This window comes from Musca domestica, unplaced genomic scaffold (assembly GCF_030504385.1).
Source record: "Musca domestica strain aabys unplaced genomic scaffold, Musca_domestica.polishedcontigs.V.1.1 9, whole genome shotgun sequence".
Lineage (NCBI taxonomy): Eukaryota > Metazoa > Arthropoda > Insecta > Diptera > Muscidae > Musca > Musca domestica.
In genome coordinates, this window is record NW_026712435.1 from 22,381,647 (window position 1) to 22,400,837 (window position 19,191).

Genomic DNA, 19,191 nt, shown 5'->3' on the forward strand with positions numbered 1-19,191 from the left:
TTCCGCTAAATAATGTCGCTAATATAATCAAAATACCGAATAAAGAGAGGTACCGTTGTATGGGGGCTACACGAAAACGTAGACCTGCATAGACAATTTTCCGTCATAGGTTGTAGAACCCATTACGAACTTCAAATACGAAATTTGACGCAATTGCAATTCCGGTGAATGATGTCGCGAAAATTCTGAATATACCGAATATCTCGGGGTGGCGTTATATGGGTGCTAAGCTACTTTAGTAGTAGATCTATATGGACAATTCTCTTCCAGGGGGTAAAGTACTCCTTGTGTGGATTTTAAGCCAATTCCATTGAAAAATATGGCAAAAATCATAAAAATACCGAATATCGGGAAGCACCATTGTATGGGGCTATACGATATCGTGGACCTATATAGATAATTCTCTTCCAGGATATAAAGTACTCACAAGGAACTCCTTGTCTGAATTTTCAGACAATTCCGTTGAAAAATGTGGCTAAAATCATTAAAATATCGAATATCGGGATGTACAGTTATATGGGGGATATATGATATCGCAGACCTATGTAGGCAATTTTTTTAGGGCTTAAAGTATTCACGAAGAAATCTTTGTGCAGAATTGCAGACAATTCCATCGAAAAATTTGCTTAAAATCATCAAAATATCCAATATCGGGGGTACCGCAATATGGGGGCTATACGATATCGTGGACTTTTATAGAAAATTGTCTTTCAGGGGGTAAAGTACTCACAGAGAACTCCTTGTGTAGAATTTCAGACAATGCCATTGAAAAATGTGACTAAAATCATCACAATGCCGACTATCGGGGGGTACCGATATATGGAGGTCATTAGATTTATAGGTCTAAATCGTCTTTTTACGCAGATCAAGAATATATATACTTTGTTGGGTCTAAAAGTATTATTTCGATGAGCTACAAACAGAATGACGAACTTAATATACCCTCCTCCCTCCCTGTATGGTGGAGGATATAAAAATATTTTTTGGGCCAACGGATATACCGGGCCGAGTTTCGCCAAATGGTAAAATTCCGTTGAACGCGAAAAAATCTATGCAATTTGGGCTGATATTACATATATGGTGAGCGATAACCCTAAAATCGGATGAAGATGTATATCTCGATAAAATTTGGCAGAGGTATTTTCGAGCAGTATCTGATGTCCGGTATGAAGTATCATTGTCGTTGAGTGCATATTACCCATGTGAGGGACTTCCACACCAAATCGGTTAAAAAATATATATAAGGGAGTTATATCTGCAACGATTTTCACCAAATTTGAAGTACTTTTTATACCCTACAACACTATGTGTTGGGGGTATTATAAGTTTGATTGGGCCAAAAATTATGTAACACCACGAAATATTGATTTCCCACATAGGAAAGTATATATGGATCTTCCTATCTCGCCGAGCTGAGTCGATCTAGCTATGTATGTCCGTCCGTCCGTCTGTCCGTCTGTCCATGTTAATTTGTAATCACTCTACAGGTCGCAATTATGGCCCGATCTTCACGAAATTTAGAATGGAGGTGGGGTTAAGGTCAGAATAGAACCCTATTTCTTTTGGTGATGATCGCCAAATGTTTAGGGGTTGAAATGGACAAAATACTGAAAAAATGTCGGATTTTGCAGTAGCTATACAGGTCGCAATTATAGACCAATCGACACAGAATTTCGCATGTAGCTAGATTTTAGGGCGGGGAAGAAGCTTACCAATTTGGGTGGTCATCGGATAATATTTAGCGGGTAAAATAGACACATCTTTTGTGTTGAAAAAATTCAAAAAAAAAAATTCAATTCATTGAACCGCGAATATTTAAATCCCGGCGAAATCACAAAGCCATGACAAGGTTACTTCTGATCTTTACATTGATGTTAACATCCATTAAATCGGATATATAGCAAAATATGTGCGATATATATGTCTATCAAAGAAGATATGCTTGAAAAATCTCTTATATGTCGAGAACGGCTGAACTGATTTCGACAGTTCTTATTAATTCAAAATGGCCTCTTGGCAGGAAAGAAAACACGTCTAAAAAAATGGCATAAAATATCTCTCTAAAGATGAAAATATTGATTTTGTAATATTTTCTCATATTTTTCAATTTTGTCATATTTTTGGCATATTTTCATTTTGAATTAAACATTTGGTAATATTTCTACAGCTAACAAAACTAAGTAGTTAGGATATCAGGATATCATATACAGATCGCATTTATGGCCCGATCCTTATGAAATTTTGCATTGGGATAAGATGAGGGTCACAATAGAAGCCTACTCTTTTTGGAGAGGATCGTCATATATTTAGGGTTTGAAATGGACCAAAAACTGCAAAATTGTCAGCAGGTCGTAATTATCGCCCGTTCCTCACGCACATTTGCATGGGGGTTACTGGACATTGCAATAGCCAAGCAGTTTTGGATGGCCATCCAAAAATATTCAATCTGTGAAGGACTTTGCCAACTTTTGTAGACAAAATACGAAAATGTCCATTCCAGTGACTTTTTGGAGAATTCACAACTACAGGAAAGACGCACTTTTGACTATTTCGTTAACGCTGATTTCGTTAAGGAATATAGTCAAATGTCTGTATCTCATATAGATGCGTTTCAGTCAAAAACCAATAATAAATGTTAATCTTTTGCCACTTCTGAGGTCTTTGGGAAATATTGGTTCCAGATCTAGGAAGACCATTTAAGTGCAACATCTACCTTTAATTGGAAATGAGCAAATTAGTTTAAGTTGCTATTATTCGAAAATTAGAGAACTAAACCTGATGGTTTTCTTTTATTATTTGTCACAATATCTTGTGGAATTCTTTCGCCTATATAAACTGTATCGTTTATTATTGTGTTGTAGGGTATTCAACGGTCGGCCCCGCTCGACTGTAGCCTTTGCTTACTTGTTTCTAGGATGAATTTAGTCGGAATTGCCAAAATTCAGTCCATTTAGACTGATGTTTGCCATTTGGTGCACAATAAATTTGATAAAGATATATATAAATATAAATTTGGCAGAGGTATTTTTGAGCTATGTAAGTTATCTGATACCAAATATCATTCTTGTGGAGTGCATATTACGCATGTGAGGGGTTTTAACACCAAATCGGATTAAACATATATATGGGAGCCATAGCTATCGGTTCAGCTATAACTCCGATTGTACGGAAATTTTGTGTAGATGTTTTTATTGTGTGGTAACAACAGAGGTGCCCAGATCTGACACAGGTCTTCTTTAAATGGAATGTCTTCTATACAAAGTTGTACTTCAGGTCCTCTTTGGATGGCCTTCTTCAGAAAAACAATTATCCTCCTTTTATTCCTTTGATAGCAAATGCCTCTGTGGAACTTCGATTTGGTTTTTAACCAAACTAGTAACACGTTGCCTATAGTCACTTTCCGGTGACAACTAGACCATGTTCATGATGTATGAGTGACTGTGTGTGTGTGCGTGAAAGTTGTTATAGAAAATTATAAATGCATTTCGTTTCGTTTAGTAACATTTTGTTGGAAGAATAAAAATAAATTGCAAATTACACTATTTTGCCATAGCAATCTGGGTTACATTAAATTATTTGTATTGTAAACAAAAAAAAAAAAAAAAAAAAAAGAAGACAACAACACCAAGAACAAAACTAAACAAAACAAAAACAACAAAAGCCATCAGTGACAATACATATAATTAGGTTATACAAAATAGTGTGACATTTGTACATAATAAATAAATTATTATAATAATAATTATGTTTTTGTTTATTTGCTTTGTACGTATGTGCAAGAGTATGAATGTAAACTTATGGCATCATTAATATACAGGAGGATATCCGTTTTTGAGGGGAAAAGATAATTTTATGATTTTTTTTCGTTATAAAACATTTGTGGCTATTGAAATTAGGTGATAGCTATTTGATTTACTGTAACTTGAAATAAGAGTATTTCTACTGTCTCTAAGGGATTTGAATTACCATAACTAAAGTTAAGGCCAAATTACTCATTAAGTTAGAGTCATATGTAAAGTTACTTTTTTCATATTTATATTTAGCATACTTTTAGGCACTCTCAGGACTTTTTTAAAAAACTTTTGCATACATAAATATATTCATGGTATAGGTGTGATATAAATACAATATAAGTATATAATATTATATGGTATTGGATATCATAAATTATTAGTTAAAAAAAAAAATTATAAGAATATTCCATAAAAATGTGAAAAAGTTATTTTATATATGACTCTAACACGATGTGTCAACTAAAATTACACTTTTCAACCCCAAAAAGATTTACGGGGGAAAATCGTGCAGATTATGAAAGTAGAGCTTAAGAACACAAATTAACCAAAATAGAGGGAACAAGTTCCCCCCTATTCTACATTTTTTTAAAATCTTTAAGTCATGATTCCTTGGAATTCGTATATTTTGGGTACATAGTGTCTTCGGCAATATTGCGGATGAAAATGCGAGGCATATTTGGTTGGAAAATTTTAACCCTCAAGCGAAAAAAGGGGTATTTGTGATCCTTTTTCCAAAAAAGTGGTTTGAAAATGCCATAAAACGGCATCGTGCCAAGTCCAAATATTTCACAAAATTATTTGCCCAAAAATTCTACTATAGGTCCTAGAAGGCGGCAAAAGTCTAAATCTTACCTAAACATCAGGAATTCATATATATTAAAAACACATTTTAGGGTTAAAGCCGTGAGATTGTATGAGTTTGTGCCAAAATCTCCAACAAAGCATCATTTTAGAAAGATGACTTCAAAAATAAAAATATTCTTCATCAAATTTCACTATAAGTTATTGAAGCATCAATGTTTGCAAAAAAGGACTTTTTCGAGTTGTCGCCTGAAAGTAAAATAAAATTTCGTTTTTGGCAAAACATACCAAAAGAAGAATTATTCTACACAAGATTTCAATATAAATCTCAAAATAAATTATATATCTAGGTACAATAGTTTTTATGAAAATTATATTCGAAGTTTATGTGTTACAAGTAAAAATTATATCTATACGTTTTTGTATTGTTACTTTAACACGTATTCATTCCAAGTCAAAATCTCCCTTTATGTTTCATTTTTTGGGGTTAGTGTCAAAGGGAGAATTATTCTAGATCAAATTTCATTGTGACTCTCTGAACAAAAGAAATTTATATATTCAATATGTACCATGAAAAAATATCATCAACTGCTGTTAATGAAAAACCTTTTTTATTTCTTTTTCCACGGAAGACCTTTAAAATATCTGCCATTCTTAGAAGATTTTTAGTAGCTCCTCTGTCAATAGAAAGCATTCTGATTGTCTTATTTCTTTGAAAGGCCTGAAAAGTGTCCTCGGCCTCTACAGAACCTTTGGCTAATATTCGGTCTGTTGACAGCATCCAAACGGTATTTTTTCCATAAGAAATCTACTAAATTTTATTCAAACTTTAAAAAGTTTTTCAGACTTAAAAAAAATATATCTTTGGCCTGTAGAGATCAAAAGATCTTATCTAAGTGGCAGACCAAAATAGTAATTTCCTCATACGTATATCCTGTCTATAATATACCCTCGAAATATCCTCTTCCTATAGAGGGCATTTGGAAATCTTTAGTCTATGAAAAGTAAACGGTCAAGTCTCTTTTGGAGGTCTTTCAAATTGTGTTTATCTTTAGAAAAGTTCTTGAGTTTATAAAATAATTTAACATTGGTTTTAGCCTTAAAGAACGGCCAAAAGAATTATTGCCTTCAGGAGACTTTCAATATGTCCGCTCTCTATGGGATACCCACAAACGGCCTTTTTATACCCTCCATCATACTATAGAGGGTATATTAACTTTGTCATTCCGTTTGTAACTCCTCGAAATACTCATGTCAGACCCAACAAAGTATATATATTCTTGATCAGCGTAAAATTCTAAGACGATTTAGCCATGTTCGTCTGTCTGTCTGTGTGTCTGGTCTGTTTGTTGTAATCACGCTATCTTTCGAACAAATCGAGATAGAAGGCTAAAATTTTGCACACATGTATATTTGGCCAGTAGGCAGGTTAAGTCCAAGTTATCATATAGCCCCCATACAACGGTACCTCCCGATATTCGGTATTTTGATGATTTTAGCGACATTATTTATCGCAATCGTTTCAAATTTGGTATTTGTAGTTCGTAATGGATGCTACATCCTAAGTCAAAAAATTAGCCATGTAGGTCCACGTCTTCGTATAGCCCCCATATACCGTACCTCCCGATATTCGAAATTTTGATGATTTTAGCGACATTATTGTTTCAAATTTCGCATGTGAAGTTCGAAATGAATGCTTCAGCCCATGCCAGAAAATTGTCTGTGCAGGTCCACGTCTTCGTATAGCCCCCATATAACGGTACACCCTATATTCGGTATTTTGATGATTTTAGCTAAATTATAAACAGATTTTTCTTCAAGTTTCGCAATTAAATATTGTAATAACTTATGACAAAAGTTGCCTATGTAGGTCCACGTCGTCGTATAGGCATTCGGCCCGGTCGAACTTACAGCTTTTTTACTTGTTTCTATTGAAGTCTTTCAAATGGTCCTCTTTCGTAAAAAGGCATGCAATAGGTCTTCTCTAAGTGGGAGACCCCAAAAGTGATTCCCTCATAGGCATACCCTCAAAAGGCGTTCCATCTGTAGGAGACCTTTATAAGGACTTTCATTTATAGAAGACCTTCGAATGATAATCTTTAAATATTCAAGACTAATGACTGTGATAATAAGTGACTACCTCTCACCGATACTCAACTTCAGAGCGGCCAAGATTTTTACTCAACAAAGAGGGACTGTGTCCATTAACATGCCACCTACAGTTTTGGACGTCAATCGGACCCGCTTTTTTCCATCAGCATATCAAAACCAGATGTTTATGTTCCAAATGGAAATTCTGAGCATTTTGAAGATCTTTCAGCTGGTGGAAATTAAACTATACTGTTCAGAACCTATTGTTCTCTTTCCATGGGACACCTTCAGGCTTTCTTTCTTTGGAAATCTTTAAAATGGGATTCGTTCTTGAGAATACCTAAAAGACCTATTTTAGGTCTATTTTGGAGACCTCAAAAGTAATTCCCTTATAAGAAGATCCTTCAAAGGCGTCCTGTCTACAGGAGAAGGACTTCCGTCTATAGAGGAGGATCAAATGATAATCTGTAAATCTTCAAGATTAATGACCTATACTCAACTTCAGCACATTTGGACGACAATCGGACCGGATTTTTTTTTTTTTCAGGATATACAGGATCTGGCCGGATTATATCCAAAAGGATTTCGGGCATAAATTCCATTATGTTGTCATAGTTTTACTATACAATAGCCAATCTGGGCTACGAACTTATAATCCTCGTATTTTTGCCTGCAATATTGCCAAAGACACTATATATCTAACATCAACGGATTCCGAGGAATGTTTATCCGAAAGTTCCAGAAAAAGTGGAAGAGGGGGGAACTTGCCTCCTCTAATTAGAGGTTACTTTTCTATGTAAACTTTTAAAACGTCGATACACATGTCTTCTATTTTTTAGCTCTACTTTAATAATCTGCTGGATATTTTTGTGTCCACAGTATTGTTGTTAATATTTATTTAAATAAAAAAAGGTTCCGAAAGCACTCAAAAATTTTAATTACAGCCTTGGTTCTATATTAAACTGGAAGTTGGGCCAACATTGGTATATGAAGAATTGTACACAGTCCTAATAGTGACACCTCCGCCAATCTGTACAATATGGAAAATATATTTTCAAATTAATATATCAAAATGCATTCTAATTCAAAATTGTTTTATATGAAACAATTAAACTTAACTAGCTTAACTTAAATAAATAGTTTATTATATATTTTAATTGCAAGAAATTATGCAAAAACAAAGCCTTAATTTGTTATTTTACACATATACTATATACACACGCACACACACACACAATATATATATAATTGTAAATACATAAATTTAAATAACACTCACACACTTACACAAACAAACATTACCACTAATTGCATACTTATAACTCCAACATCATCATCATCCAACCATAGAGAAAATCCGCTCACTTTTGTATATTTGCCATAACATTGTAAATATGTATATATATATATATATTGTGAAATTCCAGGGTCCAATTTACAATAATGTCCATTACCATGCCCCAACACCACAACAACAACAGCAACCACACCCCCAACATCCATATTATTCAAATCAAACACAACAACAGCAACCAACATCTTACATTAATGCCACCACTACTTCCACTAACAACAACCATGCACGTGAAACTATGCCACCTAATAGTCATAATCAAGGGGAGAACGACGAGCCGCTCTACGAGCCATTCCCACCCCAAACTCCCGAAGCTCCAATTGTGTTGATAGACAAGCAATTCAGCAGGTTGCCATCACAGGAGCCAATGCAAATGAACTATGGTCCTGCTGCTTCTGCTGCACAGCATCACAAGCAGCCAGAATGGCAACAGCAACAACAACAACAACCACGTGAAGAACCACCAAAACAAATGCCATCAAGCTTTAACCAACAACCTACACAATATTATCAACAGCAATATCTGGCAAGCAATCGAAACCAACAACAGCAACCACCAACCCACCAACAACAACAACATTCGCAATATCCGCACACTCAACACCAACACCCTGCACAATACCAGCCCGCCGAGCCGCATCATGAGCAGGCGACTTCCACTGGCGGCCACGACTGGTATTACATGGATCGACCACAACACAACCCTAATCAACAAGAATTTGCTAATGCAAAACCAACTGGGCTAGGTCAGGACGAAGCTCTCAGCCCAGCTCAGCCCATTTATCAAAAGCAATATGAATCCTATCACCAACAACGTCAACAACAGCACGAGTTCTATCAAGAAAAATATAAAGATGAACTTAAGGTATTCTCGGCCAAGTTGATGGGGCAGGAAAGCTTAAAATCAAAAATGCAATGCAAAGCTTCGTTTTTATTTTCTTAGTAAAGCTTTGAAGGCAAGCCAAAGCGTCATAGCTAAGCTTAAGGGAGCTGAAAAGAGTCTATATATAGATGCGTACATGATTTAGAAAAAAAGCTTTGAGGGAAAAATGAGCTTTATTTGTTATAGTTTCGTTTTGCTAGAGAAGCTTTTGAAAAGAGAGACCTAATTGGAGATGGGAAAACAACTTTTAAAAATTAATGTCATTTTTTTCTCTTTCTCAAAGAGAGATGAAAAAAATCCTGCGGGTAAAATCGGTTCCTGGAAAATTGGTTTCCTGGCTGTAAAAGACCTGTAAAGGTCCTGTAAAATTTCTTCTGTCCAAGAAGACTTGTAAAAGTTATTCTGTGTATAAAAAGAACTCTTGAAGGTCTTCTGTCTATGGAAGTCCCTAGCCTGGCTTTAGTAGGCTTGTATCAGACCCGTTTAAGCCTTCATATCAAGGAAGACCTGTAAAAGGTCTTCCGTCTATAGAAGGCTTGTAAAAAGTCACCTATCTATAGAAGACTTGTAAAAGGTCTCACATCCATGGAAGACCTGTAAAAGGTCTCCTATCTATAGATGATATGTTAAAGGTCTTCTGTCTATAAAATACCTGCAAAAGCTCTTCTGACCTTTAATAGCTACATTGTCGATAGAAGTCCTTTAAAAGCTACATTGTCTATAGAAGACCTGTAAGAGGTCTCCTATTTATATAAGCCCTTAGAAGACCTGTTAAAGGTCTCCTATCTATTGAAGACCTATAAAAGGTATTTTATCTATAGAAGACCCATAAAAGATCTCCTTTCCATAGAAGGCCTGTAAAAGGTCTCCTATCCATAGAACCTGTTAAAGGTCTCCTATTTATATAAGACCTGTTATAGGTCTCCTATTTATATAAAATGTGTAAGATGTCTCCTATTTATACAAGACATGTAGATGTATCCTATTTATATAATACCTGTAACAGGTCTCCTATCTATTGAAGAACTGTAAAAGGGTTCCTATCCATTGAAGCCCTGTAAAAGGTCTCCAATGTATAGAAGACCTATAAAAGGTCTCCCATCTATAGATGACCTGTAAAAGGTATCCGTATCCATAGAATATTAGTAAAAGGTGTTCTATTTATAAGAGACCTGTTAATGGTATCCTATTCTTAAAAGACGTTTTTATGGTCTCCCATCTATAGAAGACTTTAATCTATCCATAGAAGACCTGTAAAAGGTCTGCTATCTATAGAAGACCTGTACAGGGTCTCCTATCTATTTAAGACCTGTAAAAGGTCTCCTATCCGTAGTAAATCTGTTAAAAGTCTCCTATTTATATAAGACTCCTATCCATAGAAGACCTCTACCAAGTCTCCTATCTATTGAAGATCTATAAAAGGTCTCCTATTTATATAAGACGTTTGAAAGGGTCCCTATCCCTAGAAAGCCGGTAAAAGGTCTCCTATCCATATAAGAAATATTAAAAGTCTTCTATCCGTAGAACACCAGTAAGAGATATCCTATCCATATAAGACCTGTAAAATGTCTGCTATCTACAGAAAACCTCTACCAAGTCTCCTATCTCTTAAAGATCTGTAAAAGTTCTCATATATATAAGACGTTTGAAAGGGTTCATATCCCTAGAAGACCTGTAAAAGGTATTTTATCTATAGACGTCATGTTAAAGGTTTCCTATCCATAGAAGACCTGTAAAAGGTCTCCTATCTATAGAAGATCTGTAGTTGTTAAAGGTCTTCTATTCATAGAAGACCTATAAAAGGTCTATTATTTATATAAGACCTGTACAAGGGCTCCGATCCACAGAATACCTGTAGCAGGTCTCCTATCTGCCAAATGCCTCCTCTAAGAGTTCTCCTAAGTCTTTTGTCTTTGGAATGCCCTTTGAAGGCCTGAGTCTACATACCTGATAAAGGTCTTCTGCCTACAAAAGACCTGTATAAATTCTGCTGACTAATAGAGACCTGTTTAAGGCTTCTGTTCTTCTTTTCCCTATGGAAAATATATAGAAAGTCTTCTGTCAATAAAAGAAAATGTTATGTCTTACGAAAATGAAGGTCTTCTCTCTAAAGTGGACCTAAAAAATATCTTCAGGCTATAAAGGGCCTGAGGGACTCATATAAGTCCTTAAGGTCTTCGGCTTGTACATTAGAGTTTTCACTTTTCTTTCAGCCACGAGTTTTCGAAAGATATTTAGGTCATTATTTTGTGGGACGTACAATTAATTCAACAATTCTGAAAGTGGCGAAAGTGTATAAACTATAAATAATATTAAATGTTGATAATAAATAAATGTTAATTAACTTACAGTAACTAACCTCTAAAGAAAAGAACTCATTTAATTTTGGAAATGACTAGTGCTGCTGTAGAAATCATTCATCCTTCAATTGTGTCAGCAAGATTTGGAAATCTAATATCTTGAAAATGAAAATTATGAAAAACTTACAAAATTTTATTCGCAGCAACGAATGATAGCAAATCAAAAGCAACAAGAGCTACAACAACAGCATCACCAACACCAGTACAAACCAAGCAATCCACAAACTCAAAATTATCCCCAACAACAACACCATCCCACACAATATCAACCTTTCGAACGTGATGCATCGACCCCCAGTCGCATGAGGTACCTGGAGAGATCACAAACCCCCAAACCGGAATATGGCAAGACCGTAAGGCTAGTCGGTCATGATGGATCCACCACCCACCCAATTGCCAAACCCATATATCAAAAACAATATGATTCATATCACCAACAACGTCAACGACAACACGAATTCTATCAGCAACAATATAGACAAGAACTTCAGGTATTCGCGTCCAACTGAGAATAGACTTGAAAAGCTTTTTTGTGTAGAAAATGATTGGAAAAGCTTGAAGGACCACAACGAAGGCCTTATGTGTGTAGATGATTTGTAGTGAAGCTTGATGGAAAATTGTAGAGAAATGTTGTAATAAGATTCGTGATAAATGCAAGCTTTTTTGTGTAGATAATAATTATAAAGCTTAAGGAACCAAAAAAGCTTTATTTGTGTAGAGTAGTTAAGCATTGTGGAGAAGAAATTGGTTACAGCAACAAATCTCCCGTCAATGACACCATCAATGGCTATTGCCTCCAGTTGTATGATAGGACTTTTTGACTTTTGCCATGGCATTTGCGAGCTTTTGTTATTTTGGATATGCCGCAAGTTTTATGAAATAAGCATCATAGCCCAAAGAGAAGGCCTAAACTATGGAATGTTTTTTTTTTTTTGAATTGGTAATGCTGCAGCAATATAAAATTATGGAAACCATCAATAAATGGATAAAAAAACAAATTGCCAAAAAAAAATAAGAATGCGCTTTTATTAACTAACATCTATCTAACAAACAATTCATAATGGAAGGGCAACAAGAACAGTGGACCTCCCATAGAATATTTTCAATGAGTATTTTTTTTTTAAATAGAAATAATATTTTTTCAAAATATTTTCTTCAATGAGGAATGGTTTATAGATGGAAGATCTTCCAAAATAACCTATAGAATATCCCTTCAGGTCGTCATTGAATAGAGAAACTTTCAAAAGCTCTTCTACAGAAAAAAAGTCTGTTGTAGATTGAAATCCCCTTAAACGGGTTTTCCGTCATTTCATAAAAATATTTTTAGAGGGTTTCTTATCGACCGACCTTTTTAATAGAACCACTTTTAAAAAGCCTTCAGCGAAAAAAGCTTTTGAAAGTTTTTTTATACCCTCATCCATATGGCTAGAGGTGGAAATAACGGTTTTAGACCCTAGGTATCTTTGGACCAAATCCGTTTCAGGACATTTGGAGTCGATCTAGCGATGTCCGTCTGTCTGGCTGCTGCGCACGATAACTCTCGAAAGGAGTACCCGATTTCGTTCAAACTTGGTACATCGTAATATTTTTGTCAAACTTATATCGAGTTCTGGTACCTCCCCCACAAAAGATCGAAATTTTCAAAAAAAAAAAAAATTTGCACAGAAACGATAATTCGATTTTACTCCAACTTTGCAAATCCAAATATTTGCATCAGTGCTAGGTCAGGTGCGAAAATTGACAATATAGCTCTGCTCTATCAAGTACCTACCCCAGAATAATTTTCAATAATTACAATCTTATAAAATAGGAAAATAAGAGTCCGACTGTCTTCAAATTTCACATATACCAATAATTTTATTAACCCAAGGTCAGGTGCTAAGATAGAACATATCGGTCCACTCCGACTGGTACCTCCCCCACAAAAGGTCGAAATTATAAAAAAATATATTTTTTTTACACAGAAAGAGAGAGGATAATCCGATTTTGCTCCAACTTTGCAAATCCAAATATTTGTATCAGTGCTACGTCAGATGCGAAAATTGGACAATATCGGTCTACTCTATCAAGTACCTTCTCCACAAAGGGACAAAGTTTTGACTATTCACGATTCTATTCAGACTTGGTACATCTGAATATTTCCATAAACACAAGATCTGTTATAAATATGGTAGAGATCGGACCGGTCTTTCTGGTATCTCCCCCACAAAGGGTCAAAGTTTTGAATAACCAAAACTTTTATAAAATCCGAAAGAAGCATCAGGTTCTCTTTTTATTTTTCACACATTCCATTATTTCTACTAACACAAGATCTGTTGTGAAGATGGGATATATTGGTCCTCTCTTTCTGGTACCTCCCCCATAAAGGGTCAAAATTTTGAATGTCCCTGGAGTTCATAAAATGCGAAATTAACATATGATTCCATTCATACTTCACACATCTCAATATTTCCATCAACACAAGATCTGTTTAAAAAGATGCTAGAGTTCGGACCATTTCTTCTGGTACCTCCCCCACAAAAGGTCAAAGTTTTGAATAACCAAAACTTTTATAAAATCCGAAATAAGCATCAGGTTCTCTTTTTATTACGCACATTCCATTATTTCTGCTAACACAAGATCTGTTGTGAAGATGGGATATATCGGTCCTCTCTTTCTGGTACCTCCCCCATAAAGGGTCAAAATTTTGAATGTCCATGGAGTTCATAAAATGCGAAATTAACATCTGATTCCATTCAGACTTCACACATCTCATATTTCCATCAACACAAGGTCTGTTTAAAAAGATGGTAGAGTTCGGACCATTTCTTCTGGTACCTCCCCCACACAGGGTTCAAGATTTTGAGAAACCAAGCGCTCAAAGTAAGCCAAATAGGAATCTAACTCTCTTCAAATTTCACACATACAAACATGTTTACTAACACAAGATATGTTGTGAAGATGATATATAGCTGCGAACCCCTTCTGGTACCTCGCCCACAAAGGGTCACAATTTTCAAAACTTTTATCTGTCATAACTTACGAGACAAGTCAGCGATTCCTTATAACTTGCTATATCTAAATATTTCTCTCAACCAGAAACTTGGGATGAATGTAGAATTTATGATTTGGCATAGATATGGCTTCAAATTTTGCACATACTAATATATTTACCTCTATTAGATGAGGAATGAAAATGGAATACTTCGGTCCGCTATATTGGCTACCTTACACCCAGAGAAAAAATGACAACATCCGTGTATGAAATGACCACATCCGTGTATGATAGTGTATCAACCACGTTTGGTGTCAAAATGAGCACGCTGTTGTCATTTTGACACCGAGATTTTGGCAACGATTTCAACAACAGATGTGCATGAAATGAGCACATACGTGGTCATTTCGAGCACGCCCCGTTGTCAGATTGTCAACGCTTCGTTGTCAGATCGTCAACGCTTCGTTGTCAGATTGTCAACGCTCCGTTGTCGGATTGTCAACGCCCGTTGTCAGATTGAAATCAATGGTGGTCATTTTTTGATATCCGTTCCTTTTCCATTTTATACCCTTAGTAGAAGAAACGACATTTTTTGAAAAGTATTTTATTGAACGAAACCAATTACATAAATTCAATATAAATACATATTTGATTTAACAAAACAATTCGAATTACATATATTCAATGTATAGAAACAAATTAAATTAACTTAAATCTGAAATAAACTTTTCCATTATTCATAGGATATAAGTGAAATGGGTAAGTAATAAAATCTAAAATTGGTATTAAAAAAATTGTATCCTCATTCAGAGAACCAACTTCATACGATTGTAAATGGTAATCAAAGTTTTTAACTTTTACTTGGTTACATAAAATGTAAACATTTTCATTTTCAATTATTAAATGTTTAATTTTGAAAAGTTCAATTGCGGCATTATTTGTTGCTAAATAATAGTTTTTTTTATACCTAGTTCCCTTAAAAAAAATGTCATCAGACACTTTGCAATTTTGGTAATTTAAAACTGGCTTACTTTTTTTGTAACAATATTCCTCTTTTGCCAAATCTTCGATGGTATATAGCTTTGGCATATAGCTTTGACCATGTAATTGTAAAGACAGATATAAGGTTTTCTTTTTCAAAACATTTAAATCCTTTTCTATTGTATTGTTGTTAATAACAGTTTCACTGTTTGTATAATCATTTTCTTTTGATGATGACATTTCAACTGGCACATTAATGGCTTTAACCATTGGTGGAGCTTTTGTGTGATTCTTGTGAAGTTTTTCTAAATGAATTCTGAATGACGTAAATTTTGTAAATGTTTGCTTACAGTTGTCCTGAACGCATTGTACTTTTAAAAATTTAGTGGACATTAAATGGTCTGTTTCAAATGAGCTATTAAAAGATTTGCCTTATCAAAATGCTTACGGCAACGAAAGCAAATATACATTTTGAATTGTACTTTAATTATTGTTGCAGAAATTAATAAGTGAAGTCAAATTAACTGATTTTATATCATATACAGTATTAATTTCATAAAAATATTTTTGGATAAAAATCCATGGAATTTGGCAGGCATTTGGATATTTTAAAGAAAGTGCATGAAAAATTTTAAAACATGTATCTAAACATTCGAGGAACGATTGAAATTTTAACAAATTGTGGTTAAAAAAAACATAAAAACCTTTTATATTGAAATCGGACAAACCCTCCACAATTATAAATGGCTGTATAGTTAATCCAGCATTGTAATACTTTTCAGTGACTGTATCAATTTGCCTTTTATAATCGTTAATTGTCGGTAGTCGCAGTACGAAACTTTCCTGCGAATCAGCTATTGTTACTTTTTTTCGTAATTTACCGTTTCCACATTTAAACCTAGCAGGTGATGGTAAAACTGAATTCAACAGTATTGCGTATATATAATCTTGAGCATCTGCAACCGAAATATAAAATAAATATTACTTTTAATGTTTATGATAAATCAGGAATTAAAATTTACCTATGCTGCTTGCCGTCAAAACATTTGCGAAGAGTTGTTTGCAATGTTCGTTATGAATATTTTTCCCATAATAATTGTAAATTTTTTTCTTAAATTGGTCCCATTTAGAAAGTAGAAGATTGCCTTTCTGTGGATACATAATATCGAAATCAATGTTGACCTAAAACGAAACATTAGTATCCATATACAAATAAATAGCTCATGGCTACTTACCAATTCTGAAGCTCTTGCATCGGACAACTTCGGCCATTCTAGGAGAAATGTATGGCTACTTAAATTTTTTATATCTCTTTGCCGTATGTTAAAAGATCTTTTCCATTTTTCGCAGATCGATCCCCAATCATTACATTCTCTTAGTAAGGAAGCTTTCAATGAATTTTCAACTGATTCATCAATTTCTGGAACATCTTTGTTACAAAAATTAGGAGATGTGTGAGTTGCTGCTTTGCTTGTGCTAGGCTCGGAAATCAAAAGCTTTATTCTTTTGGACTTCTTGTTTCTATACTTGGCATAAAGTTTTCCGCTTGCGTTGTTCTTTCCTTTTCTTGAAATGTAATAATAATCCTAAAAATAAAGACATATTATAAGTTAAGAAACTACATAATCAGATACGTTGTTTATATTGTTAATCTTACCCTCATTTCGTTTTCAAGAGGAAAAACGGAACAAATTTCATCCAATATGCGCATATAGTCTTGAGTGTAAAGAGTAACATTGTTGGTTAAAATATCTTCAATAATTATATTAATTATATCATCTCTTTGCTCGTCACTTAATTTCTTATTAACGCTACTACATTCAAGCGCCAGTTTCCCCTTCGAGGTATGTGTTAACAATTCCGTTAGATCCTATATTAAATAAAAAAACTACATTAACTATGCTTACACAAATATTACTCTTACCTTACCTCTGACAAAATTCCTTTGGCTTTTGAGCAGTTCGAACCTGTAGTGTCGGGAGTACCAGGAGTACTTGCAGGTGTCTCGTTGCGTTTCCACCATTCACCTATTTTAGATGGAACTGACATAGTTTCGTCATCAATCCCGAGCTATTGTTATGACAATATTAATACTGAGTTCAACACTGTAAAACAAATAATACGTACCTTTCGTTTTTTCCAAGCAAAGAGCTTTTCTCTGAATTCAACTCGCAGTCCCAATGGTGGCACTGCTTCCTTTAAATCTTCTTTTTTCAAGTACTGCAAACTGCGAAATGTTACATGTGATGCTAAAAGAACAAAAAAGAAAATTCTTTGTTAATTACACTGATTAACTGAAAAATTCATTTTTATTTACTTACCTTTTAATTGTTCAAAAAGCGACTCCATATTTATTCCTTTTAAGAACTCCCTTAACATATAATCGTCCTCATTGTTTTCCGCATCTTGACTGCTGCAATGGTTTGTATCGCGAACCACAACAATATTGCCATCGATTTCTAACAACTCACCAATGATATTTTGAGGATCTTGCGAATTATTATTCATTTTCAATAAATTTTTTGCACAATGCGTCCTTTCTCTTTCAATAACACGGAAAAAATGGTAAATATGCAGCCGATTGCACACGAGTAAAAAAAATGACAACGGTGGTGCATGATTCATACACGGTAGTTGCTAAAATGGCAACGATCGTGTACGATTCATGCACGTCGGTGTACAAAGTAACAACGGTGGTGCATCATTATGCAGGTGGTGGTGCATAATTCATACACGACCGGTGTCATATTGACAACGACAGTGTGTGAATCATGCACCACCGTTGTCATTTTTTACTCGTGTGTAATCGGCTGCAATTACCAATATTAAAAACGCAAAGTTGTCATTTTGAGCACATCGGTGGACAAATTAAGCACGGCTGTTGTTGGTACCGAAAGTTGACCACGTCTCGGTGTCAATTTGAGCACGTTCGTGCACAATTCACCAACAGCCGTTGTTGAAAAATATAACAACGGGTCGTTGCGAAAATGACAACATACGTGCTTGATTTCGCAACGGGATTTTTCCCTCAGTGTAGGCATATTTTCACATTTCCCAAAAATGTGCACATATCTCATATAAAGTATAGTAAGTAGTCGATATAGTCCAAATCTGGCACGTTGTAATATTTATTATATCAGTCTTAGGTCAAATACGAACTTGTCAATATTGGTCAACTGCCTCGGAACCTCCCCCATAAAGGGTCAACAGTTTGAATAATTATAACTGGGGGTATAAATCTGTCTTGTTTTAAAAGGCCTTCAACGGAACGCTTTTGAAAGTTTTTTAGGTAAAATTTTACCTATTCATGGAACACCTCCTAAAAGGTTTTTTTTAGCCAAATAACCTATTTTAAAAGGTCAAATATTCAATGAAGACCTTTTCAAAAGTCCTCTATCTATAAATCCCCTTACGATACTCCAGCTATCCAAAGCCTCCTTTGAAATTTCTGCAATCCCAAGACACATTTTTATCTATGAAATATCTTTTAAAAATTCCACTTTACACAGAAAACACTTGGAAAGATCTGCTATACATAGAGCCCTTTTGAAGACTTCGTATTTTAATAACTCGAGAGGAAAGAAGATCTTACAAATCCTTCAGCAACAAGAACCCATTTTAAAACAGAAAACTTTTGTAATATTTGTTAAGCGAGTTTACTCCATTTAATGTTCCCTTCTAATTTGTATTTTGTTACTTTATTTTGTGCATGCATACATTGTAAAACCAAAAACAATTTTTTGTTAATACATGTACATATAATAGCTAAGTTTTATTTAGAATACAATTTGCATTAATAATAATAAAATAAAACCAACAAAATTTGCTTTTCTTTCTTCATAACATTTTACAGCAATTACAGCGAGCTTAATAACTAACCCTGAATCTAAAGCTGATGTAAACCAGAAACGAATTTTGCAGATAACTAAACCATAACGAAAATAACAAACTTC

At 34.6% G+C, this 19,191-nt stretch overlaps 2 protein-coding genes across 13 annotated transcripts in view; one reads left to right on the top strand and one right to left on the bottom strand.

Moving 5' to 3' along the window:
* LOC101889956 (uncharacterized) overlaps positions 1–19,191 on the top strand; it is a 414,061-nt gene that overhangs the window by 390,789 nt on the left and 4,081 nt on the right. For 8 of the 12 annotated variants that reach the window (XM_059131782.1, XM_059131781.1, XM_059131786.1 and 5 more), the window contains 2 exons: positions 8,114–8,905; positions 11,427–11,774. The exons of 2 other annotated variants lie outside the window; for them this stretch is intronic. In XM_059131782.1, the coding sequence (XP_058987765.1) occupies positions 8,114–8,905; positions 11,427–11,774 (1,140 nt within the window). The remainder of the gene's footprint in view (positions 1–8,113; positions 8,906–11,426; positions 11,775–19,191) is intronic. 2 more of the 12 variants (XM_059131789.1, XM_059131790.1) reach the window with 2 other exon arrangements.
* LOC131806909 (uncharacterized) lies at positions 15,021–18,786 on the bottom strand. The gene is made up of 7 exons (XM_059131794.1): positions 17,560–18,786; positions 17,366–17,487; positions 17,168–17,308; positions 16,896–17,108; positions 16,474–16,824; positions 16,261–16,420; positions 15,021–16,194 (listed from the first exon to the last, which is right to left on the bottom strand). The coding sequence occupies exons 1-7, from the start codon at positions 17,861–17,863 to the stop codon at positions 15,722–15,724; spliced, it is 1,764 nt and encodes a 587-aa protein (XP_058987777.1). The 5' UTR covers positions 17,864–18,786; the 3' UTR covers positions 15,021–15,721.